This window comes from Electrona antarctica (assembly GCF_951216825.1).
Source record: "Electrona antarctica genome assembly, chromosome: 5".
Taxonomy (NCBI): domain Eukaryota; kingdom Metazoa; phylum Chordata; class Actinopteri; order Myctophiformes; family Myctophidae; genus Electrona; species Electrona antarctica.
This window is the reverse complement of record NC_136810.1, coordinates 11,523,741-11,541,864: the sequence shown is the minus strand read 5'-3', so window position 1 is coordinate 11,541,864 and position 18,124 is coordinate 11,523,741. Positions and strand designations below refer to the sequence as shown.

The following is an 18,124-nucleotide window of genomic DNA, read 5'->3' as shown; positions in this document are numbered from 1 at the left end:
CTGGCTTGTTTTTCTGTAAAGTAGCTTGTAAATATTATTTTTATTTATTTATTCCCAAGAATTGTTTGAAAATAGCCAATGCACATTATTGGTTTAAAGTGCTCATGTGTTCGTCACATGTTTTGGGCAACAAATGAGCTTTATTGGCATGAGAAAACATACCTTTACATTGCTAAAGCAAGCAAGTGTCAAAATATAATAAAAACAGGGGAAATGGGGAAAGTATGATACAGTTGGGGGTACAGCATTGTGTTACACAGAGCTATACACATTGCATCGTTTATACAAGTTGTATATGGATAAGCTTTTTGAAACAAATAGCATGTTTTCTCTAAATGATTTAAATAGTAGGCTATACAACAAAAGCCTCAGAATATAGCAGCTCTGTTTAGTAGTACATCTAGCAGTCTACTCTGTACAGAATTGTAGTTGTAGTCAATTGGCTAACCTTTTAATTTTATCACAACAGTTCACAAATCTTGGTATGGACTATGGGAGTTTTTTGTCGTGGGGTCAATTCAGCAAAAGCAAGGTAATTTTTGCGGTCATGTACGGTTTATCTGCCATTCTGCCTCAGGCTTTGGTCTACTTTCTTCCATTTTTGCGGTTATGTGCGGTTTACATTTTTGCAGTCGCTGTACCGCACTGTTGTGACGACAAGAGAGTTGAGCCAGAAGGCAAAGCTCTCTGTCTACAGAGCAATCTTCGTTCCTACTCTCACCTATGGTCATGAAGTGTGGGTCATGACCGAAAGAATAACTGAATAAGGTCGCGAATACAAGTGGCCGAAATCTTCGACGGGTGGCTGGCATCTCCCTTAGAGATAGGGTGAGAAGTTCAGTCACACGAGAGAGACTCGGAGTAGAACCGCTGCTCCTTCGCCTGGAAAGGAGCCGGCTTAGGTGGTTCGGGCATCTGGTTAGGATGCCTCTCGGGCGTCTCCCTAGGGAGGTCCTCGACGCATGTCCCACTGGGAGGAGACCCCGGGGCAGACCAAGGCGCAGTTGGAGGAAACGCATCGACTCACTGGCCTTGGAGTTGGAACGTCTCGAAATCCCCCAGGAGGAAGTCACTAATGTTGCTCTGGAGAGGGAAGTCTGGAGCACTCTGGAGGAGCTGTTGCCCCCGCGACCCGACTAAGGATAAGCGGTTGAAGATGGATGGATGGACATTTTACATTCATCATTTTTGAGTGGTGCAACCATAGGATGCAGCACTCCAATGCCCAGCAATGTGTGTCCCTTTGTATACATGTATGTGTCTGTTTAGAGTACCAACAGGTGACAAAGTGTTGAGCTTCACACTGCACAGGTGCATGATGGGAAGCTGAGTTTTTAGCAGCCATTATGTGATTTTGGGTGTGACAGTACAGTACAGTACAGTACAGTGACAGTACAGTACAGTAGAGGGACCCCCTGGGGACCCCCACACGGTAACTCTGTAATTTCTCAACCGTTTCGGATCCGGGTCGGCTGGAACTTCCGGGAACTCCCCGGGGATCCCCACAGAGAGTTGCACCACTCACTACACATGGGTGTGATTTTTTTTTTTTACATTTTACATTCATCAATAATACACAGCAACAAGCAGCAGCAAGCAGCAGCAAGCAACACTTGCTGCTGCTTGAAATTGGAAAAGAGACCCTTTGTTTGTACGCCGTACGGCCAACGGCTGTACAGCCTGTACATAAGATAAGAGAAACCCAACAGCTGCGCTGTTTGTGAAACAAGCTTCTAATGTATCTGAAACCCTTTACTTGTGCTTTTGTGGTAAAAGCAAGTGGTTTATATATAGAAAGTGTAGCTCTGTTTCCACCACATAGACCTGGTTGCTTATTTCTCTCGCATAATCTGGCAACACGGCCGACCACTAGCCTGGGGCGCATGCGCCTTGCGAGGTAGGCGGAAGCGACTGTATTTTCTGTTCTCCAATCTCCACACACACACCACAGTGACAGCCTGCCTGCTGCTGGGACAGACTGTCTCTACATGCCTCTCTCCTCCACTTCAATGCCTTGCTTCCCGTTCATCTTTACCAACCAACAACAACCAGCTAAAAACACTGATCCTGCAAGAACATAATCTCTCAACTACGATCCCCTTCCTCCCGACTACCAAGAGCTTGAATTCGGTATGTTCTTCTGCTGCCTGCTAACTAAACTATCTAGTCATCCTTGAATGATGGTTGGTTAATTGTTAGTTGGTTACCAAGCTCCTTTTAGCTACTAAAGCTTATGAAGCTGTGGACTACTTGTAACGATCGTCTCTAAATTAGATCCGTGCTATTCCGGCGTGTGTGGTTCGTTTAAAAGCCACAAGTATCATGATTTTGCCCTCAGTGAACCGCAACGCAGCTTAGGGGGGGCAGCCATTCAGGCTCTTCCACGTTCGCTGTAACATTATACCGGGTCCGTTGTGTGGGATCCAGTACTGGGCCTGGGGTCGACTGACTAGATGTAGCCTGTACTGGCTGAAACATGACTTTCATAATCATGACAGCGTCATGTGAACCATGGCTACGTCAGATGCAAAGTGGCCAGATCATGTAAAGACAATTTAAAGGAGAAAGCGCGTGTAATTACATGTAATGCATAGATGTTGTGTTGTATTTTACTATTTAGTATTGGTTATTGGGTTAACTGGGAGACCGGTGCCAACGTTAGAGCCTAGAGGTACAATAATTCAAGTTCAAGTTGTGAACTCATGTCATCAGTCATGCATGCAGTAGGAGTTGTGAATGAATGAATGAATGAGTGAATGAATGAATGAAAGGAATACATTGATGATGAGTAACCTTTGAAGGTCGAGTGACCATGAGTGTCATGTTTTGCTTTTGGGGACATTTCCTGCATGGTCCAGGATTGATAGCCAGGATCTTTAAAACGTGAAACACATTTGGCCAGTTTTCAATATGTTGTTATCAGTTGTTGTAAACCAACCAGAAAATGTACCAAATAATGTAGCCTAATCTCTGGGAAGGAAATAGATGCTCTTTACCATGTTAATGTTTTATCAATCATGCAAATAAAGCCCTTTGAATTGAGAGAGACAGACAAGGAAGCCTTCCTTGCAACTTCCTTGCAACATAAGAGGCTTTCAAAGTGACTTAACTCACCATATTTCGCCTCCTAGTGATGTTGCAACATTGATGGTTTTCACCATCAGCGTTGTGTAAAATATTAGTTAGTACATCCAATAGAAACGAATTAAGCAAGTCTGTTTACCTGTCTGTCTAAAACCGCATTAGATCGCCTACAACTGTATAGAATACAGCTTCTAGGTTGCTGACCCGGTCCAGGAGATCCTGTCATATAACACCCGTCCTTGCCTCCCTACACTGGCTCCCAGTTAATTACAGAATACATTTTAAGATTCTAGTTATTACACACCGAGCCCTCCATGGCCAGGCACCTCCTTATCTCTCTGACCTGCTCCAACCGTATGTGCCCAGAAGGTCACTGAGATCCACATCACATGCTTTGCTGGTTGTTCCTCAGACAAAACGGATAACCGAAGGCGATCGAGCCTTCGCAGGTTTTGCCCCTAGGCTATGGAATGAGCTCCCACTCCACCTAAGAACTGTGGATTCTGTGGACATTTTCAAAGGACTGTTGAAAACTCACCTTTTTAAACGGGCCTTTCCATAGCCGGCCTGGTTAAATGTTGATTGCTTTATTTTTTACTCTACTTTTTCTATTTTGTCTTACTTTATTAGTGATTTAGTTCTTGACTTGTTGTATTGACTTGTTTTAATTTTATTGTTGTTAAAGCACTTACTTACTTGGGAAATAAATAATCCTTCTGCTCTGCTCCTCCAGTTGTCTCTCTCTGCTCACACTGCCAGATCTATACTATATCAGTATTCTGAGGGCCACATTAAGTAAAGGTGGGGGCCACAATCTGTGTTAGATTTATACCTATTCAACAAAAATACATAATTATTGGAATTGGCAGGTAATGCTTGTCTGAAGCTTTTGGCGTTGTTGAGTCACTGCAGTACATGTGAAAATCTGACATCATGCAAACCAGTTAGTTCATTCTGGTTCACTGAATGAACTCAAGGTTTACATAACGCGTTTGGACATGTTTTACGTAAGCTAGTGAGTCAGTGAAGGTTTTCTAAAAATATATTCTATTCACATTCACAACGTCAGAGTTTCACTTGCCCTCCTCATAATAATAATAATATAATATGATTCAGGTAAAAAACATTTATAAAATCGTTTTTTTCTAATTATTAGGCAATTAGGTATGTTTTTTTGTATTTGTTTTTAATTCTTCATTCATTCTCACTTCTAATTTTCACTAGCTACGTATATAATATAACATGCATCATTGTGTTGCGTGTCTGTGTTTTCCCCACATATCTTGAGAACCAGCCAAGCTTCAAAGTCACGTGTATCATTGAGGACACTACAGAGTGGTTGTGCCTGGTGTGAAGTCGGTTGGATCAGTGGATCTCTGAAAATATCCAAATTCACATATATGGATGGATCCTAATCGTATCAACGTCATTGTAGCGAAGACTCTGACTAGGACGTTGGGCTATATGACATATGACATGTCTAGTATGACAATCCCTATATTTGGCCCGAGCCGACCTAGTGCTGATATCAGATAGATGTGGTAGAATTATATGGATAGATCTAACTGGCTTAGTCATCGTGACAAGCATAGTCGGAGAGTATATAACAAGGGCCGGCTTCAGGGAGAAGGCAGAAGTCGAAGCATCCTGGTTTAAGTTCTAACCGGACACCACTGCGGTGGGTTCTAACCTAAGTAATCAGCAATACAGCCTTGAGCTATTTTATAGTCATAGTACACTGACATAATAGACAGGCCTTCAAGTATATGCCCATATGGAGATCCCCGTACTATATGATAATGGGTACACCAGTATTGCATAACCGGAGGGGTATGTGTTCTCAATGGGCATTGTTTTGTTCCCAACGGGCATCTGCCTAGTTGTTCAAATAGTATAGATTTTACAGCAAATGTTGATTTAGTTTTAGTCATAGCCTTTTGAATAAAAAAACATTTTTTTAGTCAGATTTTAGTCATCTGAAACGTTTTAGTTTTAGTCGACTAAATCTACAGCTGATTTTGGCACAAAAATGTTTACCTTGATGGAATCTGCAAGCTCACAACGCGTCGCAGTGTGACTAAGACTAAATTGACATTATTTAGTCTTAGTTTTCTTTTTATTAGCTTATTATTAGCTTATTTACTTTATTTTTTCGTCAGTGAAAAAAGGTAGTCAACAAACATTTTCGTTATAGTTTTAGTCGACAAAACTGTGAAACACTGTCTCTAAATGAGCAAAAAGTTTCCTGTTCATGAAAACATCTTTCCTTCCAGGAGTGTGTTTGAGGCTGAACCATGTGGAGACAGGCTTCAGTGGCTGCCCTGCTAGCTCTGACTGTGGGCTACTTCTACCATGGCACCCCGGACCTGCCAGCAGACATCCTGCAGTACATCACCACCATGGCACCCTTCCAGTCCCTTCCAGACCCTCACAACCAGAAAAGCATGCCCAGCTTTGAGCAAGCCATCGCCACTGCCTGGGACGCTCTGATCACAATGCCCACTCGACAGTGGAGTAAAGTGGCCGTGGGGTGAGTTGATCGTGGAGTGTTCTACTGTTCTTAGCTACTCCAGTGTTAGATAGATAGATAGATACCTCCCAGCGGGGGGAAATCAGTCTCTCAGAGGCAGCACAGCAGCTTAAGGTTACAGGTAAAGAGTATTCTTAGTCTTATATTCAGCACAATATGGTACATATACGGTATTTGATATTTTACATTTTTACTCTACAATTTGTGGGAAGCTTGCATTAAAGACCTTTCAGACACTGTTATGCCTGGTGTAAAATTGTGATTGTGACAATAAAGTGAAGTTGAAACCTGTGATGTGATGGTAATTCATATGAAGTTCCTCTCTCCTATCGTTCCTCCAGTGTGAATGCGTGTGTGGACGTGGTAGTGTCTGGAGTAGGCCTCCTGCAGGCCATGGCGGTGGACCCAGGGGCTGGCATGGACCATGAAGTGTTGCACTCCAAGGAGGACCTGAAGGAGGCGTTCATCCACTACATGGAAAGGGGCGCGGCTGCAGAGCGTTTCTTCAGCGATGAGGAGGTCTTTCAGAGGATTGCGCGGGCGGCGGCAGAGTACCCCGGTGCCAAGGTGAACCTTTTCGCTGATCTAGTTTACATACTGTGTTTAACGACTAAGCAGTTTTACTACTAAGCATCCTATACTTCCTATAGACTAGAGTACCGAAGTCCTGACGTCACTCGTTCATCCCCTGGTTCACGGAAGTAATTTCTCTGTGGAGAATAACATTGGGTCATCTTAGAATCGTCTCACATATGAGTTGTGGTCCAAAAATACTGCCCAGCGCGATATTGTCGGGGAGGTGGCTCTGTATCCTTTCCGATAGTTAGTCATTCATATTTGATACAGTCCGTTTCTGGTGAAAATGTAACCAATTCGGCGGATGTAACATTAGCGTTTTCTCGCAGTCAGTTGGTTATACTTTTCCTGGTTTGAAGCTGGTGGACCTAAAATGCAGTGATGTTACAGTCTCCTGGTGGTGTCTCAGGCCATTCTATACTTTACATTTACATATTTACATGTCCTTTTTCTTCCTCATCATTCTCTCCTCTCCCAGCTGTATGTTGGTGGAAATGCTGCTCTCATTGGACAGAAGTTAGCCTCCTACCCCAGACTTTCGGTATGTGGCTTGTGTTTTTTTAATGAATCCCTCAATTGTGATGTAAAGAAGATCTGTCATTTGCTGGCTTTGCTTTTTTCTTTTTCTTTTTTACACCAAAGCAAACCACAACCTGTGTATACATTTACCGTATTTACGTGGCATGCCAGCATTCCAGTATCGGAGGCGTGAGTGACATGACACACAATAGGGTCAGCATTTTTGTGGGATCAGAAATACAATTGGTGGAGAGATTTAAGAAAAGCCAGGAGCGGTTTGCCGTAGAAAGTTGTGTGGACCTTAGACGCCACACCGCTGTCCCACCCTGCCGACCGTGCCTTTTACACAGATGTTGATTAGGTTCTGTGACAACCTCTACTAGTGGCTCAACAGCGGAACAACAATGCCACGCCCATTCAGTGTTGCCAACTCTCGTGAAAGAAATAAGCCAACCCACCCCCCAAAACAAGCCAATTACAGTACAACAAATATTTTGTGAGAGAAATGAGCAACCAGGTCGAGGAAAACGCCCAAAAGAAGCAACTACTGTAGGCCACATGAGCACTTTAGACCCATATGCATCAGAGCTTGTAGATCTGCTATTTTCAGAAACTCTTGAAATAAAATGTGGATTATTTGGAATATTTTAGAAAACGTTCTAAATTCTAACAACACATGTGCTCGCAGGCACAAAACATTTTCATGAAAATATTTGAGAACCACTGGTTTAAATAATAATTTGCAATCCACAAATACCATTTCTTTTACCAGCAGCTTTACAGAAAAATAAGCCCAAAGTTGCTTATAATAATAATAAGCCGACATGGCAACACCGCCCCTATTCTCCCATTCTGTGTCCATAGTCCATACCTTCTATACAGAACAGTGGTGTGGGATAATGGTGCAACATTCCCGCCTTGAACAGGCTGTCTAAAAGGGGCTACTGTTGACCTTTACCACAGAGAACAGAGATTATCAGAAGATGCATTATTCCACAAATCCTCACTAGCAGCAGCTAGCAGTGCTTTTTAAAGTGGACATTTTGTTTGCGGCTATAGAGGCTGCATCATACAATCTACCTCTGATTGATTGATTGAATAGTCAATACTTTATTTACAGTTTGTAGAACAAAGCACAAGAAAGCCTAGCTTGTTTACATCGGGCTCCTAGATATCTTTTGTGCAACTGGAAATTCTGGCCTAATGATGGCACTTAGAGGAAAACACAGAACCTGCACACATTCTCACATTCTGGTGAAAATGTCAGTACCATTTTGCTTCTAATGAAATATGGTACTATACAAGGTTCTGTACTTTTCAACCGAGCACCTTTTTAAGATGTGTGACTTCTAGACCAGTTTTTGAGTGCTAGAGGAGAGACCATGGTAGCCTTGCCGAGCCATGAGACCCATAGGGGCAGGAGCCTATCTCCTGTTTCTGTAGCGTGAGGCAGCTTGATGTACAAGTACACCCCCTGGACATGATGCTAGTATGTCGCAGGGACTTACCCCATCATTTTCCAGTCTTTGGTATGACCATGGGGGTCACCAAAATCATTAGGTCATACTTTCAGAGAGCATGAATGTGCACAGTTAATTCCATGGCAATACAGCCAGAAGTTTGACACCAAAAATTTGGACACAACGACCAACTGGCTAAGCCATAGACTTTTTTTGATTGATTGAAATATGTAGTTTGCAGTTTGCAGAATTACAGTACATTTCAAGCACAAACTCAATACAAAGACTGTTAACTGTGAGTGGACGACCCAATTAATCATTACACTTGTTTACAAGAGGGTCCACCATGTTCAATTCATCAAAACATTTAGAGACGTACAGATAGACACTACTATATAGTCAAAGAACAGAACAGGAATTCATCATAAAGGAGGTAAAAAGGGAAAAGAAACATATACAGTGAGGGGAAAAAGGGTGGGGCGGTGGGGGGGGGGGGATTCAGATTTTACGAGGGCCAGTTTCGAATTGCAGCCATCCGTAGGTGCCCTTTGAGAGCGGTTTTGAAGGAGTCAAGGGATTCACCCATGGTGGGTCTAGAAATGAACAAATCACTGCAAATATTAACTAACATGTTATGTTGGTTAATGTTAATTAATTTGTCTGTGTAGTTAAACAAACATGATATGAATGTGTCTCTGTTGCCTGGATTATTACTGAAGGCAGCATGCTTAATGTGGAGCTGCTTTCCTCCCCCAGGTGTTGTTATGTGGTCCGATTGGTCCTAAACTCCATGAGCTGTTAGACGAGCAGATCCACGTCCCTCCAGGCTCCCTGCAGGAGGTAGACGAATACCACCTCATCCTGGAGTACAAAGCAGGTGAAAACCAACACCATAGTCTGCATCGCACAGTGGACTACAGTACTGGGTTGTTTACCAGTTTATCTGTGTGGTGAAACCACCTCTTGTGTTGCTGTGAACCTGAGATCCAAGATCTAAGAGAAGTTTCAAGGTTTTATGATGAGATAAAATAATGGAAATGTGCTATGCAAATATATTGAGCTCGCCTAAGAACAAGGGTAAGCTGGAATAAAGAATCCTAATATAAATTCCTCTCAGAAGCAGTGTTAATTTCATCGTCTAAAATTCTGACGAGAAATTCGTCGACTACCTTTTTTCACTGACGAACTAAAAATAAAACTAGAAGACTAAATATATTGACAATTTCGTCAATAAATTTAAACTAAAATGTTATGGAGGGACTAGTGGAGAAGAGATCCAGTAGAACTAAAAGACAAATCATGTTCGGTTTGGTTGCTGAAAATATATTCAAAAGACTATGACTAAATCTAAATTTTCTGTCCAAATGAATGCCGCTCAGAAGGGCAGTGAATCGCTGTGTAATTTCTGGATGACATCTCTCCTGGTTTCCAGGTGAACAGTGGGGTCCGACACAGGCTCCCCAGGCCAACCGCTTCATCTTCTCCCATGACGTTTCTAACGGGGAGATGAGCTCCCTGGAGCACTTCGCAGCCAGCCTGGAGGACTTCCAGCCGGAACTGGTGGTCCTGTCTGGACTTCACATGATGGAGGGACAAGGAAGAAAGCTGTGGGAGGACAGACTTAAAGAGGTGTGCGTGTGTACCATATATTACGGAACATAAATATGTAAATCTTTCCCCCTGAGATACAGTAGGTCACGAGTGAAACTGGAGAGTATCTGTTTCCATTAGGACAGATTGAAAATAACTTGATTCTTGACATTTAACCACTTGAACCCCATCATCCCTATTCTGAGGGGGACATTCACCAAAATAGCAGATCTACCGGTACATGCTCCGTTGTGAGCTTGTAGATCGGCTATTTTTGGTGAAGAGATTTAGTGTAGAAGAACGCACCAAGGAAAGTGCAAATAAAGTCTGTTTTACTCAGTTTAGACTAGAGGGTCTAAGTGGTTAAACTTAAGTGACATTGATAAATACCAAATATAGACTAGAGGGTCTAAGTGGTTAAACTTAAAGGTATATTCAGTGATTTCACTTCATTCAAATATCACTTTCTTTTTCTTTTTTTTTTTTTTGGATAATCCTCCCTACTATAGAGTGTGCTGACCATATAAGGAGTTCCTCCCTGTCCCCAGTGAGCCCCTGGGGTCAAAAACCCTAGTTTCAGTTTTGGTTGCGGGTGGCAAAGCCTTCATCCAATCAGGATGAGAGGGGCCTTCCTCCAATCTGGGCTCGACAGTGCGACTAGGTACTCGCATATGCTACTAAAAATAGCACCGTGCGAGTTGTAAAATTAAATTTGTAGCACCGGTGCGACTACAGAATTTGACCATTCAATCGTGATAAAGACAAGGCAAGTGCACATTCTATAGTCGCGGTTCTATACCTAAATTTATATTTCTTAGTACGGCAGTGTCGTTCGCCAAAAAGAGCAGATCTACAAGCTAACAACGTGTCGAGGCTCAATGCAGCGTTCATTTGAAGATCTGTCCCCTTTGCTCCCACCGCCCCGCCCCTCCCTGTGTTGCTGGCTGCTCAGTTCTCTCAGCAGCGGAGCGAACGCAGCAGGATAGCATGATAGCATAGAAGGAGTTGCTTGGACCCCGACACGTTGAATACTAAACTTATTTGGAAAGTTTGGAATGTTCAAACATCACTCGATATAACTTTTACCAAATGTGGGTGAAACAGCGTGACCGTGCGCACGCACATGGAGTGGACGGATTGATTGATAACCAAAACAACCCTTGCTTAGCACCTGGCTTACAAAAGTGTGTGCGCAGGCTGAGCAGCGCAATACGAATGACCGACCTGTCACCTGGCTGCCGCTGGATACATAATTGTATTACTATTAGTCAGTGGCCTGCATAACGAGCAACGGAAAAAAGGCAAAGATCCCCCCACCACCTCCTTCCACCACGCCAAGGTGTATATGTACGATCAGATGTTTTGTCTGAACTGAAGCAGTCAAAGCCAAGGAGAATGTTACAATACTAATTCACCATCGAGTAGCCTCTGCACTGAATATCACACTCACATGATAGAACAGCAGGATACAAACGGATTGTCTGTCTGTCCATGAGCAACATGAAATGAATTGATGATTATCTATCCATCCATCCATCTGCATAAAAAACTAATAGTCTATCAGCATAAAAACAAATTGATTAGGCTATAGATTATATAAAATCAACAAAAAATCCAGATGAATATCAATATTGTGATCATTTCTGAAAAGATATTGTGATATAATATTTTGCCATATTGCCCGCCCCTGCCTCATATCACTTTATTAAAGAAAAATCACACCCGTGTGAACTGAGTGGTGTAAGGTCTTATATAGACTGATCAACTGTGGTCTGACGTAATGTCTGACGTAATGAAATCACACCCGTGTGAACTGGGTGACCATAGCAACCATGCTCATTTTTTGGTACGAACAGACACGTAAACTAACAAAGCCAGTTGTAGGAGTGGTTTACACCACTCAAAGATCACACCTGTGTGAAGTGAGGGGCACTCTTATCATCATACATCATCATAAATCATCTCATACTGGCCAATCCGAATGCCTGTTGCCTGTGATTGGTTAGCCGATTTGCTCGTTTACATATGACGTAAATTTTCCTTTCAATGTCAATGGCGTTTAATGTTTTGATGTTTAATTTATGTCATATTTAGCTGAATTTTGACCTAATTTCTCTGTTCATTGTCAATGGCAAATCTTGAGACGTGTGGGGACTAAAGCTGTATAGGAGGGGCTAGCGCCCCTCAAAAACACATTATTTGCTAACTTTTTGTGCTCCTAAAATAATTTGTGTGCTACTAGATTTTCAACTTAGTAGCACACGTGCTACTTGGAAAAATGCTAAGCGTCAAGCCCTGCCTCCAATCATGTGTGGGGGCGGGCATTGGTGCACATGCTGTTGCACTTCCCCCCACTGTAGAGCGTGTGCATGTGCACATTTTGTTACCGGGGCGGACTGGGTGGTTTTCCAAATCACCCAAATCACTGAATGCTCCTTTAAGTGACTTTGATAAATACCAAATATAGACTAGAGGGTCTAAGTGGTTAAACTTCAGTGACATTGATAAATACCAAATATAGACTAGAGGGTCTAAGTGGTTAAACTTAAGTGACATTGATCCTTAATCACATACGGACAAACATCTATGCCGATGCTATCTAACTTGCGGATGTAGCGTGCCTTGTCCACGGGCAACAGATCTTTCAACGTATGGCATTGCAAATACGTTTGATAATCGCTACTCTGCTCAATATTGTTTTGAAAATGCCGCAAATTGCATTGCACGAGCGCAAATCACAACTTCCCCCGGGGGTGGGCGGAGTCACCGTTTGAGGCGCTGATTACGCGCCGTGGTGTCAGTGTATAAAAACTGACTGCAAAAATAACCTTAATAATACAGAAAATATACCAGTAATACGCCTTAAAGGCGATAAAGCGACCACGTTTTCTCTGTCAGTTGATTCTTTATATCCATATGAGTCAAACCACAGTGATCATGGGAAAGCGATCTTTATAATCTTAATACTTAAGCTTATTATTATTAACGGATGGCTCCACCTCGTGGACACACGCACACCCAGGGTAAATAGTATGTGTATATATCATAAATTAATACTGAAACCAGATATATTCATTAAGGAAGGTTTATGCATGCACTATGTGTACTATGTAAACTCTTCCATTTTCCAGCCATTCAGTTGCAAAAATAAAAAATAAAAAAAATCCAGCATTCCAGACCCCTTTTCATTTTTCCCATAGAGATTTCCAAAAGTTATCAATTATTTTAGACCTAGAATCAAGCCATCCAGGATCCTGGTGAATCATGACCATACAATATTTGATTCTGTGATTATTATCAGTATTAATATTGAATTATTTGATAATACTATATTTAATAAATACCCTTTGTCTTGCGTTTTTCCTTTTCTTTTCCTCTCTCTCTCCACAGAATCTAATGATTTATGGTTGTGAACCAGGATCCTGGATGGCTTCATTCTAGGCTTAAAATAATGATATAAATATCTTTGGAAATCTCTATGAAAATGAATTGGGTCTGGATCGATTGAACCCGAAAATGGCCGCCACTGCTATGCCCTATACATTGTAGTCAAAAAGAGTTAATGAGTCCCAGCGAAACAAAACGAAGGCATCATGTTTACTTCCTAAATGACACCTATCCATGTTTGCAGCAAACAAATCTGTGTCAGTTTGCAGGGCTTCATAAGAGACTAAAGAGGAAATGCTGTGAAACGTCTTGTGTGTGTCTTGTCTAACCTCATCTTGCTTCCTGTTTGTCAGGCTGTGACGATCATATCAGACATCCGTAAAGAGGTTCCCGTTCACCTGGAGCTGGCCAGCATGACAGACAGGGATTACATGAACACCATAATGCAGGAGGTACATGGACAGGTTTATTGCTGTGTTAACCCATTCGGGGGCGGGAACCCCTTTTGGTGTTAGCATTATGTTATGCTTTAGCTATTGAAAAATAGCAGATCTACAAGCTCATAGCGCGCCACCAAGTGGCGCGCTACGAGCTTGTAGGTCTGCTATTTTTGAAAAATCGAAGAACCACTGACATAGAAACATAGCTTTTTCAGAAAACTGTCAGGATGTAGAAGACATTTTTAGAATGTGATCTCAGGTCAAAATGGGTTAATAGTGGGTGAAATATTACCGAGTTAATTCTGGTCTGGGTGTCAGAACGAGTCTCAGAACAAGCTTTCAAACAGGTTTTGGTTAATTAAGCCTTCCATTGTTTATCCCGCAGGGGGAATTTGCCAGTTGCAATTGCATTACAGCAGTTATCAAACAAGGGACAGATGCAAAAAAAGGAGTTATACTATTACAAATAGTACTAATTATAGAAAATGCATTATTAGGGTACCAGAAACACGGTACTACAGAAATCTTGCTTGGTCCTCAGCAACTATGGATTAATAATACATTTGTTGTACTGTATATGACTTCTAAACAGTTTATTGTAGAATTATGAGACTGATTGATAGCATATGAAAGCTTGTCTCTCAATCCCCCACTGCATTGCCATTCATACAAATTCATTCAAGAACATGAGCCATGCGGCTAAACTATGCACACCTCTTAAGTTGACCTTATTTGTTGTTAGCAGGTCATGCCTAGCCTGGCATGAACTGACTAATATCACAACGTAGATATTAGTCTGGGAGCTATGTGTGGGACCTGCATTTTTAAGGGGCAAATTTAAAAAATGCCTCTGGTGATAAACCCGCCCCATATTTGCATACTGGGCATACTATTGGTCCAATCACAACAGAGTGGATTTGTCTGGTTTCCATGCCAATCATATTTTACTGTCGGTCTAAAGCCCTTAAAACATATTTAATTGACTGCCTCCTGTTTCTTCTGTTAACAAGCATTGAAGTCCCATTGCTAATGATTAATCCAATGTTACATTCAAGGCTGTTGTGTTCCTGTTCCAGCAGGTCATGCCCATCGTCAGCTCCATTGGTCTGAATGAGCAGGAACTGTTGTTCCTCTCTCAAGCCGGAGGGGGTCCTCACTCCGACCTCCCGGCCTGGAAGGGCATCCCCGACGTGGGCAGAGTTGCAGACATCCTCCTCTGGATCCTGGACGAGCATGGCCGCGTGGACCCCACGTCCGAAGCGGACCTGACGCGGATACACTTCCACACCCTCGCCTACCACATCATCGCCGCCGTGGACGGCTACTGGGGGAACCAGGCGGCCGCCGTGATGGCCGGGGCTCGAGTGGCGAGCACCCAGGCCTGCGGCCTCCAAGAGGTCGACGCCGGCAAGGTGGAGCTCAAGGCGCCGATGGAGTTCCAAAGCTCGTTCTATGCCGAGGACAAAGAAAGGCTGACCATCGACCCTGCACAACCCGTGACTGTGTGGCACCGCGGCAACGTCATCTTCCACCTCACACCGGTGCTGGTCTGCAAGCAGCCGTTGCGGACCGTGGGTCTGGGGGATGCCATTTCGGCAGAGGGACTCGTCTACTCCGAGTTAAAACCACAACAGCGATTTTGAGAGTATCCAAGGGTTTCATTGAATCCCCAGAGCGCTGTGATTCCCGCCTAACAAACAGCAAAGCTGTTTTTTTGTTGTTTTATTAAGCAGGAGTTTCAGAATTGTCATCCCTATCACACACACACACACCCCCCTGCCTTTATTGAGACCATACAGAGGACTGGGAGGGAGAAAGTATAGGAGAGTTGCATCAGAGTGAGTGAGCTCTGTTGGTGTTCGACTCCCAGACTGTCTCCAAGGATGTGTGGTTCCTCAGGCAAATGTCTTAACTTCCACACCAGTACATTAACAGGCAAAGCGAAGTTAACAAGCCAGTGAAGACCCCCTCACCCTTTCACTAAAGTTTGGGCAGTAGGTTTCATTACTGTGTTGAAGTTGTGGAATTCTCGCCCATTCCATCTCAATTTCTGGATCAGTGTTTCATCTTTCTCAATCATTTTCTTTCACAATACCTGTATTTGATCTCTTGGTCGAGTCTCCCTTCTCTCTTCCCGTTTCTGGAATGATGTGGACATACATGGAATGTGGATGAGAGACATTCTACAACTGGGTGATGAACATTCAAACATTCTAGAATGTTGGCCAGAAACTATTCAGAGTGGGCAGTTTTTTATATTTTTGGGGCTTTTTTTGCCTTTATTGATAGATATACAGTAACTTGACAGGAAGCAGGGACACACTGTCATGCTGGATTACCAGCCAAGGTGCCTGGACCGCTAAGCCGGCCCAGGCCGAGTGGGCAGTAGTTCTAAAGCCCACACAACTCCAAAGAGTAGAACTTTTATTTGGGTCACCTAATTCCATTTTTTGACTGGCATATTTTAAGTATGCAGTGCCTTGAAAGAAACAAATTGTTGTGAAATGACTATAGAATATGTTAAATGCTTATTCATTATTTCAGATCCAACCACTTACTGGATAATGCAATGCATCTCATTATTAACTCTGGGTTGCTGGAAGAATATGGCAAAGAAACAATGTAATACAGTGGATTTTTCTAGGGGTTTAAGTGGTATGTTGGTGTTACCGGTAATTGTTTTCTGTATAGCTCATATGTACATCTTTTGGCGCATTAGGAAGGTTGGATGAAACTGAGGAAATATATTATCACAAAGTCTTCTCACACGGGTATCTTAACTCTAATAATGTATTTTATTGGAGGCTTAGAATGAACATTTCCTCTAGTGGAACTTGTACTCACCACCTTAGAGCGTTCAGTATGAATCTGCTCCTTGAATATACTTGACCTGTCATGTTTTGTGTGTTAAATCTACCTTTTGGATGAAAAGGCAAACTAGGAATGAATACTTCATGCTTGATGTTTATCCTAACTTTCAAACATTCTGACTCAAGCTACTATTAATTTTAATGAACTGCACAGTGCACATGGAGCAAACAAAATGTTGTCCTGATAACTGTTTCAAATCATGAATCTTGGGCCAGTTATTTAATAGCACCTGGTGAAGGTGTATATTTAATCTTCCACTTAGCTTCGGAGGACAGGAGTAGCATTAAGTTCCCATGTGCTTCCTACAAATGTCAATTGAATGAATAATAAAATGTCATCACACTCCATGATAACGTCAAACGCACTCCAAGTCTGTCGTGAGTAATTGATACAAGATTACAAGAGGTAAATATCTTTCAACAGAGATGGTTTGATTGCAATATAAGATTAAAATTATAAAATTATGCCCTCAATTCAGTAGGAAGTTTGACTGCCAGAGTAATGTTTGTATACCTCAAACAGCCACTGAAGGCATGCAATAATAGTCTTAATAATGTAACAAAATATATATACAAGACCGTTTTATGTCATCTTCTCTTCTTTACCAGAATGGTTTCTTTGCACTAGTAAGTGGCAGTTGTGCTCGAGGCATCTGCAGAAGTGAATGTAGCCTCATCTCCCAATGTTTCCATGTTTTGTTATTGGCAAGTACAATCTAATTAAAGTTTACTGATGTTTTTGGTAGATTTTAACATTTGTAACAGTCAGATCATTTCGTTTTCCTTGTTTCGCTTTTGATGTATATATGAAGTGTGTATATAAAAATAGTATTTGGCTGCAGTGTGAACTTGGTGTCATTCTTAAAGTTGTATGCACTGATATAGAACATGGTTTGTGGTGTAACTAGTCTAGTTATGGTGTCACATGCCAATCTATAACCTTAACCCAGGTTTAATACTGTAATTTATCTCATGTCTACTTGTCTAGGGGTCATCTGGATCACAAGGGCAATTTGTTCCATTGCCTTTCCCTACTCTGCATCCAGTACACAAATAAGAGTGTTGGCATCATCTAACATAATCCTGAAAATGTTAAGATATTTAGCCATTATGGCTGTTCTAAAATACCTGGTTTTGATCAGTCAAGCACAACCAAATTACAGCTCAGTTCCCACTTTCCATCCAAATGTTTGATACAATCAGAATGCTCCAGAATCTTCAAATAATTCCTTCAACTTTTCTTCTCCACATCTTATAAGATAACGTTCTGTTAGATGGTTGGCTTTGTTTCCCCATTCTTTATTGTACTGAAAATGTAATGAAAAACAGATTTAAAGAGGTTTCAACTGGTCAACCAAATGAGATACAGTATGGCATATAAGTGATATTACATAGAGTAGACCATAGAGGCACCGACCTCTTAGTCATTATACCTCAAAGGTCATGTCACTTCTCTCTAGTACACACGTGAACTGAAAATGTGAACTGAAAGTTTATTTAAAGAATAAAGATCAAGATTTGTGTATATTTGGCATTTTACTTGTGTCAATGTGTTCCATTATATCATGTCATTATCACTCTTCAAAATACAATTGAGGTGCATCAGTCACTGTCAGCCAACATTCAGTTTTCCAGATCTTTGCTCATGCAGACGTAGCCATTCTCAGG

The 18,124-nt window shown here is 42.0% G+C and overlaps 1 protein-coding gene across 2 annotated transcripts; it reads left to right on the top strand.

Moving 5' to 3' along the window:
- Window positions 1-1,910: 1,910 nt before the first annotated feature.
- Window positions 1,911-17,304, top strand: adpgk (ADP-dependent glucokinase). 2 transcript variants are annotated; one of them, XM_079501848.1, is made up of 8 exons: window positions 1,911-2,130; window positions 5,358-5,614; window positions 5,956-6,181; window positions 6,669-6,731; window positions 8,926-9,046; window positions 9,602-9,798; window positions 13,500-13,598; window positions 14,663-17,304. In XM_079501848.1, the coding sequence occupies exons 2-8, from the start codon at window positions 5,379-5,381 to the stop codon at window positions 15,227-15,229; spliced, it is 1,509 nt and encodes a 502-aa protein (XP_079357974.1). In that variant the 5' UTR covers window positions 1,911-2,130; window positions 5,358-5,378; the 3' UTR covers window positions 15,230-17,304. The 2 variants fall into 2 exon arrangements, with proteins under 2 accessions (XP_079357974.1, XP_079357975.1); XM_079501849.1 differs by having other exon boundaries at window positions 1,912-2,130; window positions 14,666-17,304.
- Window positions 17,305-18,124: the final 820 nt, after the last annotated feature.

What these genes read in the sequence shown, in the direction of transcription:
- adpgk (XM_079501848.1), top strand. Translation starts at nt 5,379, where the DNA reads ATGTGGAGACAGGCTTCAGTGGCTGCCCTGCTAGCTCTGACTGTGGGC. An exon ending in TGGAGTAAAGTGGCCGTGGG is followed by an intron (nt 5,615 to 5,955) that starts GTGAGTTGATCG and finishes TCGTTCCTCCAG; the next exon opens with TGTGAATGCGTGTGTGGACG. An exon ending in TGAACACCATAATGCAGGAG is followed by an intron (nt 13,599 to 14,662) that starts GTACATGGACAG and finishes TTCCTGTTCCAG; the next exon opens with CAGGTCATGCCCATCGTCAG.